Source organism: Lagopus muta, chromosome 1, assembly GCF_023343835.1.
Source record: "Lagopus muta isolate bLagMut1 chromosome 1, bLagMut1 primary, whole genome shotgun sequence".
Classification (NCBI taxonomy): domain Eukaryota; kingdom Metazoa; phylum Chordata; class Aves; order Galliformes; family Phasianidae; genus Lagopus; species Lagopus muta.
In genome coordinates, this window is record NC_064433.1 from 87,078,722 (window position 1) to 87,100,338 (window position 21,617).

Sequence of the window (21,617 nt, forward strand, 5' to 3'; positions counted from 1 at the left end):
AAAAGAGCAGCTGAAGGCTGCTCACCTCATCACAAGTACTGATTATCTTGTCAGTCCACTGTGGTGGCTGGCCCTTGGCAATGGTGGTGATGGCTGTGGCTATGGGCAGGCTGGCCATCACCACAGGAGTTTTGTCACAGACAGGATGCTTGTGCTGCCCTTAGAGCTGTGAGGGGTCCAGTGCCAGGGTCAAGGGTGCTCCAGGCCAGGAAGCAAGGCTGTATGGGGAGAGGCAGTTGTATGTTAAAGTACTGGGAGGGTGCCTCTAGGCTTGGATGGTATTGCTCTTGGTGAAACTGAGTGACAATGACCTCTCCACTAGTTGAGCTACCAAGCTTGCCATCCCAGGCAGTGAATTCATGGAAGAAAACGTTGCCCGGATGTGCTGAGGCAAGATGATGGCCCACCTGTATGTACCTGACCTTGCCTCTATGCTCCCTAATCTCTTCCTGTGCCTAGAGGCACCTGTAAGGTTTCTGTCAGATTTGACTGCAGTGAGTCATAGATTACAGCCCAACAAGAAGCTAGGTTTCAGGATTTTGGCTAATGCAGTACTGGTGGGACCAGACAATCTGAATTCCCTTAGCTCTGGCTCTGGAAGTCTTCTGTTGCACTTGATCACTATCTTAATAACATTCAAATATGTACCAAATTCAGGCAAGCCAATACTGTAGGTTGAAAAGAATCACAGTGCAAGTGTCTGGCATACAGGATGCAGGCTGCAACAATGCTATTCCATCATTACATTAAAATAACTTAGATTTGAGAGATTTGTTTTAAAATGTATGAAGATTTGAATACAATGACATAGTGAATGAAATGAGAGGTTGAAGGAAGTTTTTCCTTTAAATATTACAGCATTTATCCTGATCATTAAAGTATTCTGTGAAAACAACTAAACATACTCTAAAGGAAGTCATTCACACAAGTAGTTGTGTGTGTAGTGGCTGTTTGGAATTGGGCTTGATGCTTTATCACAATTAGCTTTCCATTTAGGAGGAAAGATAGGAAGCCTCAAACTTAATTCAAGTTAGTGGAGTTAAATAGCTTTCTTTGCAACTGTTGTTTGAGTCTCTGTATCTCTTTTAAGAATATGCTTAGAGAATTGCAACAGCACACCTTGGACAAAAAGCAGATTTTCTTGTTTTAAAAAATGAGAAAGTATATCTTTCTAATAGTTTGTGATTGGAGATCTCAAAGATGTGGAAGATGCTACTAATGCCATTTTCTCTTCAAAAGTCTATTTTGCATTTTAGTCTCACAAAGAGCAGCTTTTTATTTACTTAACTATTTAGAAAGCAAAACAAGACAAAGCCCTCTTAATTATAAGGAACTTTCATATTGGAGTTGTGGGGGTTTTGTGCTTACAGGTAATACGTGTTCTTACATTGTGAGGAGTAAACTTCTGCATCTCTAAAGTTCCCCAGATCATTGTACTAAAGCTGAAGAGGGGACAGATGTGTTAGATTTTGTTTTCCCATATTGTGCAGAGTATCCTGATGCCTTCTGCACAGCAGAGAGGAACAGGGATTTCTCCTCTTGAAATAATGATGTGGGAGAGGGTGAAGAAGGGAGAGCATGCTGCTGGTGGTAGGATCTGGGGCTTTGGTATTTAATGCATTACGTGTATGTGATATTTGCACCTGAAGTTGTTCTGACACTTGTGTGTGTAACATGTAATGCAGAAGAGGCTTCCTGGTGATGCAGCTATGCTGTTGCATGCATGCTGTCAGTATACTACACAGCTTAGAAAGCTTTTGTGTGTACATGTGCATATGTGAAAATATTCGATAAAACTTCCCAGCAATGCTAGATTTCAGGAGTCATTAAGCTGGTAATTCTGCTGTTTCTGAATAAACAAGTTGTTGATGGTGTTTTTTGGGATGTTTTATGAATGCAGCTGAATTCATTGTCTGCTGAGTGTTATATGAACCATGCAGTATTGCAGAATGATGTAAGTAAGTGTTGGACTGGGAGATTGTATCCATTTCAAATTGAGTAGTGAGTTTGTTTAGAATTAGTGATTAATATTGTATTTCTTCATGATACTGGGATACAATGTGGAGCTTCAGTGGAGATCATAATTAATTGATATTACTGCAAACTCTGTATGTATACGTGAACATAACTCTCATGTGAATTTTACAGGAAGCAAGGTTAATTCATATTGCAAACGTGATTAATCAGAGGATTATAAGACTCTTGTGCTTCTTAACTGATGGTCACTTCCAGGTTATGTTTTTAAGCATTTTATACATACACTCTTTATCTTTGCTTGTTTCTCTTTGCTGTTATAGTTCCTTCCTGGTTAGCAGGAGAAAACTTTCAACCATTCAAGATCCATCAGTTTTATACTTTCCTTTTTGCATCTTCTTTTATCAGGTCTTCCCCATCTTTATGTCAAAGTAATTTTAATGCTTATAAAGTAGCAGAATTACAGGCCATGGGAAGCCATCTTTTCAGCCCAGGAGAAGTATTGATGGAGCAAGTAAACTTGTGACCAAACTACTTCTATTTTACTGCTTTTTTATTTTATTTATTTGTTAACAAATACGGAGGTAACTTGATGCCTAATCCTTACCTGCCTTTAACTTAGGAGTGGCAAATTGAAATGAGAGCTGAGAAATTGTCAAATGCAAGAGAATTTTGACAACTGTAGTTCAAGCAATATAAAATTTTAAGTTAATAGTGGAATCATACAGAACAACTACTTTTTGAGGGTGTATGAGTTGCTAAAAGCATAAGACTTTAGTGCACAAGAACACATACAACTTGCTACTTCCTACATCATGCCTTCTTTCTCATGTGGGTTTTTATTCTGACTAGTAGATGCAGGATGTCTGTATAATCCCTTTCAATGGCTATTTACAAGCTTTCAAAATCTTATGCTCTCCCTGCAAAAGAAAAAAAAAAAAAGACACAATTTAAGGTAGTAAGTTTTCAAATTTTTATTACTTTGAAAATACTGGAGAAAAAAAACAAAGAGTCAGTAAATGTATGACAGGCTTAAATTCTTTTATGAGGTATCCAACACTGGGCTCATCTTCTTAATTACTTTTACAGACCCCATAGAAAATAATGACTGCAGCATAAAAATTGCTGACCTAATGCTATGTCTGAAGGCAAAGACCTCTGGATAGGATAGTAATACTAGCCAGCAAAGACAATGACAGGAGTCAAAGTGTTCGGTAGTGTTAAACACAAACTGTTTAACTTTGAGATGACTTTTACAGTCTTGGTCCTGAAACCCTACAAGTGCTGAACTTTGATTTAAAATGTATTTGTTATTTTAATTACCTCAGTCAAGGCAATCCGGGATGGGCAAAGATGCAGAGAGATAATTATTTGGAAGTACAAGCGGATGTTGCTCTAGCTTCTCAAGGAAATTTCTCAGGGAAAAAAGCAGTTTAAAAACAAAATGGAGCTTTCTGTATTGAAAACAACGTAATGCTTCAGCTGGTGTTTCTCCAGCTTTTTCTGTTGTATGACCTGTTGTCTTAGGGATAAGACTCTTTCAGTAGTAAAAGCCTGAGCAGTATTGATAGAGGAGGGTCTTCCAGAACACTTAAAAAATTGTTTGCAAAACAAGCAATAGCAAGTTGTTTACAGACACCAGTTGTTTACAGGATAAGAGGCTCTGGGGAGACCTCATTGTGGCCTTCCAGTATTTGAAAGAAGCATATAAACAGGAGGGGGAACGGCTGTTTCTGAGGATTGGTAGTGATAGGACAAGGGGGACAGGTTTTAAACTGAGACAGGGGAGGTTTAGGTTAGATATTAGGAGGAAGTTTTTCACACAGAGGTGGTGACGCACTGAACAGGTTGCACACGAAGGCTGTGGATGCCCCATCCCTGGAGGCATTCAAGGCCAGGCTGGATGTGGCTCTGGGCAGCCTGGTCTGCTGGTTGGTGACCCTGCACAGAGCAGGGGGGTTGAAACTAGATGATCATTGTGGTCCTTTTCAACCCAGGCCATTCTATGATTCTATGATATGAGTGTGTTTTAAGTTTGTTACTAAGTCAAGATAAACTTAAAGCATATCTTTTATTTCAACAATGTTTAAGTGGTCTGTGAGCTCATAAATTGGTGATGAATTTTATTTACTAAAAAAACTTTTTTTTTTTTTTTTTTTTTTTTTTTTTTTTTTTTTTTTTTAAGTTCTTCTGGTGTTTTTTAGATTTCTGGAACAGATTGCCTGTCATGTTGAGTGCCAGAGATTTGCCTTCGGTATCTACTGAAATACTCTTGACTGATGTACATGTACACTTGAAGTGAAGGCAGGAGGAAGGAGGCCAGTGCACTACCAACAGAGGCCGATATTTGTGGGAACTGACCGGTGTGCTTTCAAAACCCAATCAGTTTGAATAGTGAAGAATAAACATTTCTCTCTGCTGTAGAATCTGTTCTGCAAAGCAGAGGTAGGAAATGATTTCTGTGAAACAGTTACGGTAAGCCTGGGATAGGATATGGCCTGGAGAGCTCTCTGTATCTGGTGGAATCCCATAGTTGTGATGAGTGTGCTGCGCTCATTGGTTTGGGAATATCTTTTTGCTTCTCTCTGAAGTTGAGTTCTTGACTGCTGATTTGCCTGCATGCCACCTCCAGGACAGCAGCCTTGCAGTACTTGTGGATTCTGAGTTCTGGTACTCACTAAATCTGCTGAGATGAGTGTGTAAATTACACTTCTGGTTCTGATATAATTCTGGCTTCAAGCTACATCTGTTTCCTTAGTGAGGAAGCAGATGTACGTCACTTTAGTGCTAATAGTTTATATTAGAATAGCTAAGCTCTCCTGGGATTGAAGCCAATATCTTGGTACACGCAGAGTAAGGTGGGTAGCTGCCCAACTACATGTACATTAGTGCAGAAATGGCATTGAGATTAAGGTAGCTGGGGCCTGGCCCGTGCTCTGTCCTTATTCAGGTTGTGCAAGTAAAAGCAAGGCATTAGGTGGCAGACTGATGGCTGGAAGTCAGATGCCAGGTAATGATCAGTTACATCTGCTCCTTGTGTTTGCAAGTTACAGGCTAGCTATGCTTGCTTGCTGAAGAGAACTGGATTTGCAGTTCAGAGTATAGGAAATAGTTTGAAATGGATAGAAATTAAACAAAATGCAGTGAATCAGGAGCATAAGCAACACAAAACAAGCAGTCGTTAAGTGCTTTGTTAGAAGTTGCCGGGTTTCTTTCCCCTCTGGAATGGGATCTCCCAGATGCGCATTAAAGGCGTATGGCAGGCTCCTGCCCTGAGCAGATGAGGAAGTAGAGGAAAGACACGGTAAAGAGCGAACTGCCTGGCCGTCCTGCTTCCCTTTTGCCTTCTCCCGTCAGCAGCCGCACAGCGGCCGTAAGGCAGGGCTTTAAATGATTGTTTGAAGCTTCCCTCTGCTAGCCCATTTCCCTGGCTGGCACCTACCGAGCCGTTCGGCTCCTCCGTTTCCACTCGCGTTTCGGCAGCGCCGTGGCGAGGCGCTCCCCGAGGCCGGCGGGCGGCCGTGTGACGTGCCCTGGGCTGGCACGCTGCGAGGCCGCGCCGTCTGCCCGCGCTGCCAGAAGGGAGCACAGAGCGAGCGAGCCCGGGCCGCGCTCCGCCCCGCCGGCGCTGCTGAGGTCAGCTTCCTGCTGCTCGCCTGCCTCCCGACGCCGCTTCACCTCCCTGAAAGAGTGCGAGATTTGCCCGAGTCTGAAGCTGGTTCGTACGGGTGGCTGCCCGGCCGGGCGGGCGATAGCGTGGCGTTGCGTAGCGGACGAGGGCAGGCAGCATGGTAGGCGGGCTGCCGCGCTGCCCTGCGAGACCTGTGACCTGGCGGACGCGGGAGGTGAGTGCCAGTTCTGCCGTGTTTGTGTGTCCGGGGCTCTCGGAGGCAAAACCCACCGGAGCTCGCTAACAGGAAACCAGCAGCAATGTCGCTGTGCTCCCGGTTGAGATGCTGCTGCTCCCGCTGACAGCATAACAGAGTACGCTCAGGAAGTGATGGGCTTCCCTGCAGCAAAGGACTGTGGTCAATAAAAGTTTATAGTGTGTAAATTTGTTTTTCTTTCACTGAAAAACGTTGATAAGTACGGTACAAATATAGCTATAAAGGGTGGATAATGAAGGTAAAGTTCGCTCTCGATGACTTACGGTAGACAAATGCTCAGGATCTTTCACAACCTTCAGAAAGGATGAATAGTGCCAGAAAGGCACTTTGCAGTGATTTAGTTATGTCTAGAGATCTAGAATAATGTGGTATACAAAAAGGGATAAAACCAATCATGTAAAGTATGGAAATAAAAATTACAGGTAGGAAAAAAAAAGTTGCTAAACATCACTTAGAATGGAGGCCAGGTTGTCTGAGAAAAATTACATTGCTTGGAAAATAACTCAGCAAAAGTATAAGGGTGATTCATGCAGAAAGTGTTTTTAGACCGCATTGATACTTTTTTCTCCCCATTATTATTATTTTTTTTCTTTCAGTTGTGAAGAATATAACTACCACAGGTTTATTAACCAACTTTCAGCTTTTTAAACAGGCAAGCTGATTCCCTGTGTGCCTTCTAATGGAGCTCTAAAGTCCATAGCAGGTGGCGTTTTGCTTTTCATTTTGTGTTGTATCACCCTTCATTTGCCATCTTTTCATAACAGCAGTCGAATGGTCGGATTTATGGGACCACGTTGTTCCTTCTGACAGAGCTGCCATGGGCAGTTTTGCAGTGGATGCTTTGTAAGAAGCTGGGTGCTACCAGGTGCAACTGGGGTAGGTCAGCCAGGTGTTGGGTGATGCCTTCACAGGTCTCACTGCTCCTCAGGTGACAATGAACAAAAAGAAGAAGTGAGGAGTCCTGTGGAGGACCTGATGCAGCCCAGGCTCTGAGGCCTGGCCAGGATTGCTTGTGCTCTTGATCCAGATCAGTGCGTACCTCTGGAATAGCTATTTTCTGTGATGCGGAGTTTACTTCATCAGTTATGTTTGTACTGAAACAAATGTGGTCTTTCATCAGGACAAGGAGGAATATATTTTGCTGGAATATTATTAGACCAGGTTTGTGCCTTGAAGGTAACAGCCTACCTGTAGATAAACACATAAAGCCAAAGGAAAAGCAGTCTACATTTGTTGTCCAGTCAGTGGCTGCCACTGGGGGTGTTGGGGAAGAACATTTTAGGAAGTAATGATAAAAGTTTCCAGTCATGTGTGGCCCTGTATCTTTTGTTTGCTTTCAGGCGCCAGGGATGCTATACTCCACAGCGTGTTCTGAAAATCCATAGCTTCTAAACCTTCTTGCTCAAGAAATTAACCCTGTATGATGTCGTGGCTTGGAGGGATAGCACTGTGATTAATGATGCCTTATGCTCTGATTGTGGTCAGCACGTTAGAAAGATGATATGCTTTTATAGTTCGGAATATCAGTATGGTTAAACTGCTGAAGTTTTCAAATGGGCCAGGTCCCCAACTTTTACTTGCCAAAGTTACCTTGCTTTTACTTGGATTTTGCCAGGCATGATGTCAAGCATCAAGCCCAGCTCCTCTTGGACTGTAGTGCTGTTTCACTCAGTTTGTCCTTACCATCAGAATTGTCATTCAAGCATTACAGCATGGGAAGCTGCTGTAAAAATTCAGCCTGTTTCAGCAGAGCCGTGGGCTCCTACCAGTGGTTCTAAATCCTGTGCTTATTAATGATTTGGCAGCCTTGCCCACAAGTGGGACCACGTTGTTTGCTACCTCTGTTGCATCTTGGCAAGCTGGTGTTCTGTTAGCTTGTGGTCACTAGTTACTTTATTTTGGGATGCACTGAAGGGTCATGGGGGTGTTCTGTCTGTAAGTTTGACCCTTTCTTGTCAGAGAGATAATGAAGGAATAATGAAAAGTTCTCTCTATTTGTAGGTGTGAAGAGGAGAGCAAGGGTCATATCTTCAAGGTTTTTTCACTTTCAGTTCACTCTGTGTGTAATGCTGACTCCATCTTCAATGCAGATAAAAGATGCAATGAATAGTCTGAACTACAGTTCCCTGGTGAAGAAGCGAATTAAACTTACTTGACAGAGATAATAGTGAAATATCACATTTGAATGGCTACACTGTTAAGGAAAGAAACAGCCCTAGCTCAGCTGCTAGCACCCTACCCCATGTTGTCATGCCATAGTGTTCCTGCAGTGTTTAATGCACTGGGATGGAGAACTGACTGCAGTTAAAATTGGTGGTGTTTGGCAGCTTAACTTCTGTCCACCAAAGATTGAACAAACCACAGTGGAAGCAAGACAGTATCGTGGCTGCTTCCACCTACAGAGTATGCTTAAGCTGACTTCGGTGTTTGTCACTCAGGAGACTTAAGTGCAGGCAGATAAAATGCAAATGAGAAGGTATGCCTGGAAATTGGCTACTACTGTCAATATGTACTTTGTTTGTTTGTTTGTTTATCTAGGGATATGTGTGCATCTTTTAAATGTGATTTTTGCAGCCAAGATAGTTTCCAGTCTAGATAGCATCAGCTAGTCACTGATACTGATGATAGCATGCCTCAGTTGTGATGCTGTTTTATCTTTTTCCCTTTCCTGAAGTAGGTGCTGCCTTGCATAGCATTCCCACATGTCACCCAGTGTAAAACAGTACGCTGTGCTATACTCAAAATAAATCAATAAATAAATCAGGTGGGATTTTGGTGACTGTGTTGATTGGTGAATTTAACAAGGCTGCTTAGTCTGGTTGCAAAATACCAGTTTCTGTCAAATTCAGGTGTTGTTAAGTTCAAAGTGCCCAGGGTTGCTGCGAGATGCTCATGCAATGGGTTACTCTGATATACCCTAACTAGTGGCAGGGTATATCCAAACGGGAAGGTGTTTTTTCCACTGTTGGCCAGTAAGAAGAATATCTATCTATGGCTGGTTCTTTAATGTTGTGTTTGTTTTTAAATAGCAGGGTGGTTGTTGCCTGCATGTGATTTGTGGAGATTGGGAAGTTTTTGTTAATGACTTTCAAGCTTTTGTTACAGGTTTTAAGGGCAAAAAGCTGCAACAAATATTTCTATGGGAATTCCTTGGGGCTGCGTTTTGGCTGGGATAGTCAAATGTTACATCTCAAGATCCTATTTTGAGATTCACTAGTGTGGGCTCGTGGGTTTGTTCAGAGCCTTCTTACCCTCTGTGAGACTCCATGCAAGTAGAGGAATCTGCGCTCGTGGATTTGGACGGGGGATTAAAGGATTGATGTTTGTTTTGGTTGGAAGTTGCTCCCAGTAGAATTGAGAGTTGAAACTATCATCTCTATTCTTTCACTTGCACCAAAATCTAGAGTGCCTAGCACTTCAGCATGTGATGCACGTGCACTTTTATTGGGAGGCTGCAAATGCCTTGTTTTTTGCTGGTGGGGAGGTGGGGGATGATGCCCTGTAGGGCAGTAACAAGGGGCATTGCTGACACTGTAGTGCTGGTATCAGCACAGCCAAAAGGTGCTGGCAGCCTGCTGTATGGGCGGGATTGGCCTCCAGTCCGGTACGCTGTGCTGCTGTGGGATGTAGTCCATCTTCCTGATGGCCAGCTAAGCTGAGGGGAAACCCTGGTACAATCTGAGAGAGGGTTTTAGGATGTGAAACGTGATTATGAAGAAAATGACTGTTTGTTTATGTTTTCCTTCCAGTAGTCACCCTAAACAATTCTGCCAGAACCGTCGTGTGCATTTCTTACTAGAGTGAGCTCGATCAACTGCAGAGCAGAGATACTCAAAATGGATCTCTCCCCTTTCATCTGTTACATAGTTATTCCAATATGAAGGGTTTTTTATCACATAAGCAGGTTAAAATGTTTTCAAATTGAAGTGGTATCTTTATGCCGATATTCAACCGAAACATTTGTTTCCCAAACTAGCAATTCAAAAGTGAAACTGTTTGTAAGAGAAGTGAAAATAATTTAATTGAGTTTTCCTGTTCCCAGCTGGCAACAAGAATGCATGTTTTTAAAGTGATGGCAATGTAGCTAAATATTCCACGCTCTGCTAAACTACTTTCTTCTTGTAACTGTTGATACCCCTTGCAGCTTGTTGATAAGTGGGGTAACTGGGCAATATAAAGAAGGCGTGTAAATGCCTGGGAGTTGCTCAGGTGCAAATGTGGACAAGTTCCATCATGGCCTGTGTGAATTGACAGCTATCTCAGTCACCAGTACTACTTCCTCTGCTGGTGGAACTCGTTCAAGAAGTAGATTCTGGTTATTCAGGGCTAATACGCAGTTCCTTGGGTTTAAGCTATTTTCTGCTACTTTAAGGTTGCAAGAAGGCAGCCAGGCTCCGGGCCTTGAAAATCAGTTTTTTATTTTTTAATTATTTTTTTTAGCACTATGTCTGAGGTTTTCACTGCTCTTTTGTTGTCCTTAGTTTATATTTCAAGTGGGTAAGGCTATGGTAGAGACTTTTAGAGAGATGATGGGCTTCTACTGAATGTCCTTTTGAGTCTTCAACAGTTTCCACTAAGTTATGGTAATTCTCAGTCTCTACCTGGAAAAATTTGCTGCAGGAATGGCATCTCTTGCCAGGTGGATGCCTGCTGACATGAGACATGCAGATTGCTGCATTGGTGAAACAGTGGTTAGGCAGAGGAGAAAGAGCTGACTTTTCAGAGACAGTAAATATTTTAAAAATATTACTAGTGATTTGCAGCGTTGGTTCTGATTAAACTTCCTGCAGCATGGATTGACAAATTCATGTAAAATCAGATAAATCCTCATCTTTGAGAGGTATTTCAGCAGGCCAACAAGCTGAAGAATGGCACCAGGTCAGTGCCCTTTGAGAATGACATCTGATAACTGATATCATTCAAGTGATTTCTGCTGAGTAACAAATGCACAAAGAGAGCTCATCTTGAGATGCTTAGGCTTCAGTCAGTAATGTGTTTGTCTTAAGATCGCCAGCCTTCTTGAATCATACTTGGAAAGAATATTGGAAATTTATGTCATCTCTATAAGAGGAATATAGTATGTTCAGTATGTGCAACATCCCTGAGTAGGGTGACAGTTACTCAGCTCACCAGAGCTGCAAGGTAATCTGTGCTAAGAGGGATTGCAATCTTGCTTTGGAACAATCAATGTAAGAAACCTTTCATTAAAAAGAAGTCTTGTCAATCCGGGTGTTTGCAGTTCTATCCAAATACAGCCATATTTTAATCTTTGGATTAAGAAGTAGAAGTGTCAGAAAGATCTTTGCACTTCAGTTTCCATGTGTGAAGGAAGGTATGTACTTGGAAAGTGGCTTTTGTATTACTTCTGCAGTTTGTCTTTTTATTCTAGTGTTGCATTTCCATGTGGCTACTTTGCAGGCCAACCTGCTGTGTTGGTGTTTGTTTTTTTCTTTCAAAAAAGAAAAGAAGTCTATATGCATACACAAAAACATGGATACGTATAAAATTGTGTGTGCATTTGTTTTGCTGAAGTAGGAGAAAGTGGGCTTGAAATACTTTCACTGCTCTTCACTGATCTTATGCATGGTTTTAGTGGTGTGAGGTAGGGAAGCATGACTTGACCTGATACAGTACACTTCAGTAGTCCTGCAGTGAAATTGCAGAATTCTGCTGCAGAGTTGTTTTCTAGCTTCCAGGCATCACCGTGACTCAGCCCCAGAGTGACGAGTGGCAAGAGGCAGCTCTTGGTGATTTCCCACCTTTCAGCCAAAAATGTACCTTTTTCCTCCAAGACCCCTGCATGCAGTGATCTGGCCAATGCACGATTTGTTGGACCAGTGAGCAGGTGAGACAGAGATACTGTCTTTGCGGCTCAGAAGGAGGCTAAGCTAAATACTGGCTTTAAACATTGCCTTGCTACTACTCGCTCTGAAGGAAGCTTCCTTCAACTCTGACTAGAACCACAAGGCCTATTTTTCTTGTTTTCCTGTTGGTATAATTGTGGTACTGCTGTTACCTCCTGTCAGCTGCACTTTGACATAGAGCTCCTTCACAGTTCCATACTGATAATTTGAACTTTTATAGGTCTTTTCACTTGAACTACCAAGTGATTGATAGGATTGATGAAGAAAACTAGATGACACCTTTCTGACTGAGGTGACTGGGGCAGATGGAGGCTGCATATCACAGGGAGACTGAGCGTGAACTTGAGGAGGCCCTCTGCCTTGTCCAGGAGAGATATGAAGAAGCTCTAGTTCCTGACTTCTTTGGCAGGGCTGTGGCTGCAGAGAGAAAGCTGTAATGCAGCAAATGCAAAGGTTGTGTGGCAGCGTTAGAAAATGGTGTGGAGGGTATTTAACGCAGAATGTTCTCTGCAGTAGATTAATCTCTGAGCAAGAGGGCAAGCATTTACATTAAAAGATTGTAAATAGCAAACTTCAATCTTCCTCTGTTCTCTCTTAAGAAACAGTGGCAGTGCTTTCTTCCAGAGCCTGCAATGTTATTGTCACACCAAAGTGATTTCCAGAAACAAGAAGAAATTTAAGGTTTTGATCGTGTGCCCATGATTCTGTCACAGGGCAGATAGCAAAGATAAGTGTGGAATAACAAAGATGAATAGGAGTCCTGGTTTGTTTCAAGCTAAAATATTTATCTGAAAAGCAATAAGGATATGCTAGGTTTTTTTTCTTTTTCTTTTCTTTCACTTTTTCTTTTTTTTCACTTTTTTTTTTTTTTTTAATGTGTATGTTGTGATTAACACTGCTGTTCATCTGAGGGAAGAATATTGGAGTTTTTCCTAATAAAACTGTAGTGCCTTAAATTTCTGGCACTTACCTGACTGGAGAGGTGAGAATTGAGAAGGCATTACAAACCTTCATGAAGGTTAATAATCAGGTTTTTATGGGTTTTTTAACACTATTTGTCAATGTTTTATTTTAAATCATGCTTAAAATACTTGATTTGTGCATTTATGTTTTTAGTCAGCTTTGTGCACTACTTTCAGTTAGCTCTTCTACGGTGGATACCTTCCTTAATCACATCATTGCTTTGCTCAAAGCAGTGCAATAGATTTGAGGCAGAGTAGGGATCCCTTCAGAGCTGGGGAAGGTGAGTTAGCATGTTGTTCTCCTGCTTTACTCATTGGTCAAGACCTCTACTTAAATTGGTGCCCCGCATCTGTAGCTGTAGTTAGAAAATCCCTTTAACCTGCACTGTTTGTGTGATGAAGGACAGTGAGCTACATACTGGCTGGAAATGACGTGAGTTGCCAAGAGTATTTACGAAGCAAAGAACCTAAGTTTGGCCTTGAGGCTCGTCACAAGGCAGGTAACTGACAGCGATGGAGCAGCAGGAATATTAGCACAGAACACAGGGAAAATGAGTGCTGGGGACGTGTTGCTGCCATACACTTGTGTCTCGTGGTGAAGCCCCACCAGCAGATTGCAGTGGCTTTAGGGGCTCAGAAATGAAGGCCCGAGCTCAGGGCTTGGGGAGGCTGCAGGAATTGCTGCCGGCCACTAGATGCCTCCTTCGGCCCGCTGCTGGGGCTACAGGAGGGGCTCGCTCAGCCTGGGCTGAGTGAGGTGTGCTGGGATAGAGGGGCTCTGCATCTCTCAGCTGCAGGAAGTGTTAACGTGATTTTGGGTTTTTCTTGTTTGTGTGTTGTGTTTTTTTTTTTTAAGTTGAAGTTGAATTAGGTACCGTCAGAGATCACAGATTTGTGAGGTTTGTTGTTCAGTACTTTGGCAGTGCTCCAGACCTCACTGCAAACCATCATCTTACAGCATAACCATATTTGCATCTTCCAGATGGATGGATGAAACTAGCTGAGCTGGAAAGGAGGGGAAGAAAAAGAAAGAAGAAAGGATGGTCAAACTGTATAGAAATTCAGGCCCAGGCAGAATTTCCATAAGCTTCCTTCAGATTTCCCTGTGTGCTCAGAGAGGCCACTCGCCCTGTGGTGCCTGGGATTAAATAATCTTCCTGTCATCTAAAGACAGCATCCCTCAGGCTTCAGTTGCATAAATATGTTTTGCCAATGTCTGTAGTAAGGATATAGTTGCTTTTCCCCCTGCTCCCTTCCCAGCCTAGCCTAGACAGGGCGAGGGGAAATGGCTTTAAACTGGAAGAGGATAGATTTAGACTAGATATTAGGAAGAAATTCTTCACTGTGAGGGTGGTGAGACACTGGAACAGGTTGCCCAGTGAGGCTGTGAATGTCCCCTCTCTGGAAGCTTTCAAGGCCAGGCTGGCTGGAGCTTTGAGCAATCTGATCTAGTGAGAGGTGTCCCTGCCTATAGCAACTGGTTGGAACTAGATGATCTTAAGTGTCCCTTCCAACCCAAACCATTCTATGTTTCTATGATTTTTCAAACTAATTAGGTGATGAGGTGGTACTGCTGTTGCTCCATGTGCTTCTCTCGTAGCCATTTTTGTTTCTGTGGTGTAACAATGAATTACTTGCCATTAAATATCACCAGATCCTGTTGCAAAGTATGCGTGGGATAAAACAGTAATGTGTATAACTGGTTATTTATTTTTCCCAAATTGTTTTTGCCAGCCAAGAATCCTGTTGAGGTGAGACTCTGAACCATATCTCGATCTGTGAAGACTTAATATTTTCTTTAAAGTTCTGAGAACTGCAGTGTGCACTGTAAGGGTAGCACTAGTCCTGGTTTTATATGTTCTCAATGTGTAATTGGTTTTACTGTCCTTCAAAACAGGTCATGCATATCAACCCTTTCTATCATATTTGTAAGTTTTCTTCAACTGAAGCATTCCCTTTTTACTCTTAGATATTTAAGACTTGGTGATAAGCTGCAAGCCCTATCCAAATTAGCTCCAGAGATGTAAGTCTGAATTGTCTTTGCAAACCAGGAACAGATTTTTCTTTGTACAAACCAGTGTCCCTTTTAAGATTTGTTTACACAGCATTGTGTTGGGGGCTTGTTCTTTGGGCATAAATGCTACATAACAGCTTTTTGGTAGCTTTCTAGATACGCATCTAAGATTTGTACATGCATACATGCAGTTCTTTATATATAGTCTAACATCCTCTCTGTTTCTCACACTTAAAAGTACATATACCTAGGCATATGTGCATAGACATTCCTCCCTTCCTACTTGCCCTCTGTTCTCCCCCATAACCCATACTTTGAGATTTGTAAGTTTAAGAGCTGTGCTATCACAGAATAGCAATTTCATACTTGTCAAAAGGCATACTGACCCATAATTTAAACTAAAGGAATTATCTGTAAATCAAGTATGATAAGACTGAGGAGAAATACCGAAATAAGGAAATCAGGTTTTGGTGTTTGTTCAGATCACTACCATCATTTTTGCTGCTGCTCTTTGATTTTATTTGTTACACAGTTGTTACACTGAATATTCTGTTTAATATGCTTTGAGATTTTCATATTTTCCTCTATTATACTTGTAAGCCATAGTCTAAGGAGATTCCTTGCTTGGCTTAATTGAAGGGCCAAGAATTCATGGGCATGGCTAGAGAGGAAACTGACCACCAAAATATCAATTCCTTCATCTCTTTAGTTATGAGTGAACCTTCTTTATCAGGAGAGCTGGACTTGATGATTTCCAGAAGTCTCTTCCAGTCTCTGTGATCTGCAAATTCAGTTCCTCAATCTCTTACATGCAGCAAAAGAAATAAAATGATTAAGTAATTATGCAGCAGTGTTAATATCAGACTAGTAAAATTGAAGAAAAAAAGGTTAAAAAAACAGGTAATTCTTTAGTTCCTGTTAACTTCTCACTCCTGAGTGTTTTACTGTTGGATTAACACTACTTTTCCTGCTGCTGTCATTGATCTTTATGGTTGGGAATAGAAGGCAGCGTATAATATGGAAGAAAGTGAGGCGAATAAGATGAATTGGGAATTGAATATGTTTGAGCTAATGTGGCAGTAAAACGACATGAGCAGCTTAATTTTGTTTAGAGCTGTGTAAAGGGAGAGACATTCACGCATGTGTGTGTGTGCCATTCGTATCTGCCATATCTCCTCCTTTGAATTCCCCCTGGTCCCAGATGACGTGCAGGGATGTGCACAGGTTATCGGCTTCCAGGGCATCTGACCTTTCAGGAGTGAGCTGGGCTGCCAGGGCCCAGAGCAGCGGTGACAGTGGTGCATTGTGCTGAATGTCCACTGCCAAGCAGCGGAGCTGAGTCAATCTGCAGCACAGAGCAGGGAGGGAAAGCTGCCTTCCTCTTGCAGTCCTTGAGCTGGCAGCCTGCTGTGTGCTTACCTCTCCTCCCTCCTTCCTCTTTTGTCAATGGGTACATGCTGGCAGAATAGCCAGGCATTTTGTGCTATTTCATTTGTTAAACCCTGAGTGTGGTAGATGTTCAACTGGCATACTTTAGAAGCAGGTACTGCAAGTAATGTGATGTAAGGCCTTGTTATGCAAAGACCAGGGGAAGCAAGCGCTGAGAATATCATTATCTGTCTCAGCTCAGTCAACTGCATTGCGTTTACTAGAAACAAGACCAAGGAGAATAACTTCCCTTAACTTCCCAAACTTTTCATTTTGAATAAAGGGGAGAATTTTAAGACTCTGTTGTACACTAATTTGACTTGTACAAGTTACTGGGTTTGGGATTGAGTAAAATTTTGACTATTTCCTACACACTTCCAATAGCATTCCTCTCATTTATTATGAAATGAGATTTAATTATAAGCTTGAAATCCACTTGGAGGCATTCTTTGCAAATGGCCTAGCAGAAGTTTGCCTTTTTCACTTATGTACTATACTAGATAACTGTCAGCTAAGTGCATCTTGAAGCAAAAGCTTTCAAGACTTTTAATTGAAACATTGACAAATACTGGTATGTTCATGCCTTCACCTTGTATTTTGTAAAGTTCTGTATCGTGCGTGGCAACAATCTTAACTGCAGGTATCATTGCATTAGTGCTTTTATGAAGTTTCTGACAATTGGAGCCTTTCCCAGTGTCAGATTTGGAAGCCAGGTTTCATTCCCCAGTGTCAGTGTTGACTCAGGTCTGAGTTGAGTAATTTTAGCACTTGTTCTGAAATGTGTATGCTCTTTGATGTGCATCCAGAAAATTGTTTTGGTGTGGGTGGGATTTCTATTGTACACGGGCATGAGGGTTCCCTCTAGGATTAGATTTCCTCATTCTCCCAAAGCTGCTTTAAGATGAATGCTTTTTTTTTTTTTGTACTGCTGAGAATTGGATTTGGCGTAAAAACCTGTCATAGTGTATTGTGTAGGGTCTGCTTAGACCACCGAGGCTGCATCGGAAGTCCACCCCAAGTGCACTCCTTCCATCTTCTTCACCCTTCCTGGCCTTCAGAATGGGAACCATAGAATCATAGAACGGCCTGGGTTGAAAAGGACCACAATGATCATCTGGTTTCAATCCCCCTGCTATGTGCAGGGTCGCCAACCAGCAGACCAGGCTGCCCAGAGCCTCATCCAGCCTGGCCTTGAATGCCTCCAGGGATGGGGCATCCACAGCCTCCTTGGGAAATTTGTTCCAGTGTGTCACCATCCTCAATGAAAAACTTCCTACTAAAAAAACCCAAAACCTTGCTGGGAAACTTGCTGAAAAAGTGCTGGAATATTTAAATGGCTGCTGTTAGTACTGGTACCTTGTTTTCAGATGGCAGTGATGCTAATTTCACTGGTTTATTGAGAAATCCTTTGAAGTCATTCATAATCTCAGTCTGGCTCCATCCCAACATAGCATTTCCAGGTCATTTGCTACTAAACAATCTGTTTATGGGCTGTGCCAGTGCATCTTGCTGGATGAGATGACTCACGCTTGTGCAGTGAGGAGCAGAAGTTTCTGACAAAGCTTGTTTCCCCAGCTGGGACTTCAGCAGCAGCTCCACATACGGCAGTTCTGGAGACCTCTGAGGAACTCCTCACACTGCCAAGTCGGCGGCCAGCAGTCTTTCTTGAGCTCAGTTGTGGTGGCAGCAGGTGAAAGTTGTAGGTGTAGTTTCCAGGGAGATGGACAGTATGCAGCAGGGCTCTTGCAGCCTGAGATGGTGTGTCGTAAATCCTGTGTGGAAGTGGAGTCCTGATAGCAATTGGGTGCTATGTGTTCTGAATTCTGAAATCCTTTTTGTTTCTTTCCCTGAAAAGCAAAGCAAACTTCAAATGTAGTACTTGATGCTTATTTGAACATAATGTACATCACATGTGTCATTGGCAGGGTATCTGAATTCATCTCACAGTAGATTTGTGTATCAAATGCTTTGTTTGAAGTTGGCAGAAATCTGTAATGCCTCAGTTTCAAACATAACGTAGGGCAAGTCCCATAGATGTGGGTGTGCAAACCTAATAAGTATTACTCATTTAAAAAAAAAAGTGAACTCAAGATAAATAACTTTTTGGTGTACTAGAATTCTGCAGTTGCCCTTGGCACTGTGTTGGTTAGGCTTATTGCTAGAATGCTTAATAATTACGGGATACAGTATTCTTTATGTTGTTGTGCTTTTTCACAACTGCTGAATCTTATTCTTAAGGCCTTACAGATCTGCCAGGGAAAGAGTTAACAATGTAGTCACTGTTATTGGAGAAACAACTACATTTACAGTTATACTATGCTGGAGACTCAGAGTGCCTTTTGTTTTGTTTTTCCTCACAGACGTGGCAGATCAGGCATAGTGAGGAAATGCAACTGAAAGCTTGAACAACTGTCTTGATTCCCCTTTCTCTTGTATATGCGTAAGAACTGCGACTGCAGGTTTGCGAGTTTTGTTTGGAAAGCACAAAAACTGGCAGTCTCCTTGTTTGTTTTCTTCCTTGACAGCCTTAAAACTGACATTTTTGGTAAAAATGTTTAAGTAATAGCTAGATGTCTGTGACCTTCTCCCCCACCCTCCTCCTCCACCTCTGCAAAAACTGTTTCAGTTCACCACTCTGATAAGGTCTATAGCTGAACGATGACATAGCTTTGGGGAATGAAGGAGTATGCTATGCTGTTCAGCAAATACAGTCTGCAAACACAGGTTAATGGTTAACTACACTTAAGTCTGGAAACCATCATATAGTAATTACAGCTAATTATGAGACGATACAAGTGCATTGACATGTGGTGTCCTGGGAACACGCTGTACCTTCAAAATGTGCTGCTGGGAAAAGGATTCAAATACTACTGTGCTGTCCTAGGAGAAATAGTGTTCTTCAGAATATAATAATCTTATAGCAAAGCCCGGCATAAGCACACAGGACTATTTACTTAAGTGAAGGTTTGATACAAGCATCTCTGAAGAAAGGTTAGTCAAGTTCCACATTAAGGGGATGTCCAGATGTGCAATAAATTATTGCTGCTTCTTGGCTGAGGAGCAATGCATAGAGCAAAGGCAGTTTCTTGTGATGCATTTTGGAAATCTTCAGGAGCTTGTCCCTAGCATACTTTGTTTTGGCTCTGTGTTGAGTGTGTTGTGCTTCCCTATGACTCTCCTTCTTGGTAGCCTCTGTGAAATCAGAATTTTTATAGCCAGCTTTTCCTGCCTTTCTGCCTTCAAATGAGAGACTGTGGCAGAAGGAGGAACTGGCTTCTCAGTATTTTCTTTGCAGGACTAAATGAATCTGTTCTTCATCCCCTTGTATTTATCCTTTTTATTACATATATTGTACCTTCTGCTGAAAGTCAGATTCTGCAGATGAATCTCAGTTCTTATGGCTAGTGTTTCTGCACATTAATTCATCTTGCCAGTGTTTCACAAGATCAGCAGGAGCAGAGCAGCGAGGGCTCAACGGCCATGGTTCTTAAAGCTTCATCTTGAGAATATTTACATTTAGGCACAACTTTTCCACCAAACATCCTGTTTGTTGACCTCAGAGATTACTTGTATTCTTGAAACTGAATGCAAATGCTTACGAGCTGGTGAGCACAGAACTGGGAGGTGAGCTAGAAACTTGGCAATGGAGTGTAGAGTTCATTTTCCTGCTCTCAGGCTATGGACTGGCTGGTTGGATGGTTTGTCTGGCTTCAGCTATTGCTCTGAAAGGATAGGTGTCTGTTGGGGTCCCCTGGTATGTCTGCTGGGCCTAGGGAGCTGCTCACGTGGCAGTCAAGACCTTGTTCGGGCCACAGAACCCAGCCTGAGTAGCAGGTGGATATCAAGGCTTGGTTTAGGCCATGGAATCCATCCAGAATAGCTTAACTTTGTGTCATAGTGTTGTAATCTTTACAGAACAAGCAACACTGCACTCAAGACACTGCTTCATAGTTAAAAAAAATAGTATTTCTTGCACAATACAATAGTTAATGTCATCCAGACACTGTGTCAGTCTCCCAGGTCAATTGTGTTTATACTGAGTAGTTTTCTGGGGATGCTCACAGTGTTTGAAGACATGGTAAAGAAGAGATGCAGGACTGATGAGTGACAGCAGTTCAGTTGATCTGTGTGTGGTGTGTACTGGAGAATATAAACATTGTCTTGAGCCTGCTTAAGTTGCTTCAGTTATGTAAGCCTTCGATTTGGTTAATAGTGTAGGTAAAGAAACAGCTCTGCAGTATCTGTAAATGCCTTTTAGGAGCAGGGATGAAAGTACTCATATTGATGTTTTCTGTGATAGCAGGCATTTGGAGTACCTGGCTTCTTGCAAGCAAAGCTGTTCTTGATTTACACTGAGATTATGATTCAATCCCAGCACACCTGCATTTTGTTGTACTTGAATTTACATGGGGGCTGCCTTGAGAGCTGAGCTATTGTTACATTGTCTGCATTGACCTAAAGAGAAAGGAAATGGTTGAAAATGTAGCTGAAGTTGCGCTTGGATGAAAACAATTAGAGATCACAGAGCACAGGGAATCAGTACATTTGTAGTAAGTGTATGTAGTCTTTGCATGAAACTTGGTGCTATGAAGTAATTTTCATTGGTGCTATGAAGTAGTTTTCATTCTGTACTGTTGAGATAAAACAGGAAAGACAACTAGGATTTTTTTTTAACCTCGGGAAAAAAGGCTTTGTTATAAATCTGTTCTCTTTTAACATACATCTTTGTGGATTGTGGTCATACTTGGAATATCTTTATTTCCTTAATTAAAATGCAGTGCCTCCTATTTTGAGACTAAATTGGACTAGAGAGAGATTGCGAAAAAGGCAGTATTGCTGAGATTCTCTACTTTCCTTGAAATTAGTTTGGATGAGAAATCAAATTCAGGTGTTATTCTTCAGTAAAGACCATGGGCTCTGTCAGAGTTGCTATGCTGTTACATGTTTGGAAAAGGATAATTTTCTTTTCCTGTCATTTACCTTGATTATAACTTCTACACATAGGTTTCCCTTTCTGCTATCTGTGCACAGCTACTGATTTTGGAAGAGAGCTTGATGTTGGGTAGGCATGATGTCTTTTAAACATACAAAACAATATGGGTAAATGTATAACACAGGGAAAACAAGTCCTGTCTAAATTACTTTAGAAGAATATTATTCCTCCAATTTCTGTTTGGTATGTGTTTCTTTGCTTTTCTAGATTCTCAGAGTGCCTAGCATTCAAGTTTTTCATGGTTTTTTTTTTTGGTTTTGTTTTTTGTTTTTCCTACTTTATGGCTAGTGTGAGATGGCTGTCCAATAAAACTGGAGGGTAACTTTTAAGGCAAGGTTTCTATGATTGTATTTATTTTTATACATATGGAAATAGGAGACTAGAAAGCTCTTGATTGATACTGGAACAGCATATCAGAGCAAAATATTTTCTTAAAGCTAAATTGCAGGTGTGTGTGAATGTATTTACTGTCTGGGCCTATTATTTAGACTATCT

General features: G+C 41.8%; 1 protein-coding gene across 19 annotated transcripts in view; it reads left to right on the top strand.

The window, feature by feature from the left end:
* The window catches only part of BBX (BBX high mobility group box domain containing), a 140,080-nt gene that overhangs the window by 25,557 nt on the left and 92,906 nt on the right, over positions 1 to 21,617 (top strand). For 2 of the 19 annotated variants that reach the window (XM_048965879.1, XM_048965916.1), the window contains exon 1: positions 5,625 to 5,819. The exons of 10 other annotated variants lie outside the window; for them this stretch is intronic. In XM_048965879.1, the coding sequence (XP_048821836.1) occupies positions 5,763 to 5,819 (57 nt within the window). In that variant the 5' untranslated portion in view covers positions 5,625 to 5,762. Of the gene's footprint in view, positions 1 to 4,209; positions 4,229 to 4,297; positions 4,420 to 5,623; positions 5,820 to 20,573; positions 20,686 to 21,617 lie in introns of those variants that run through there. 7 more of the 19 variants (XM_048965785.1, XM_048965869.1, XM_048965924.1 and 4 more) reach the window with 7 other exon arrangements.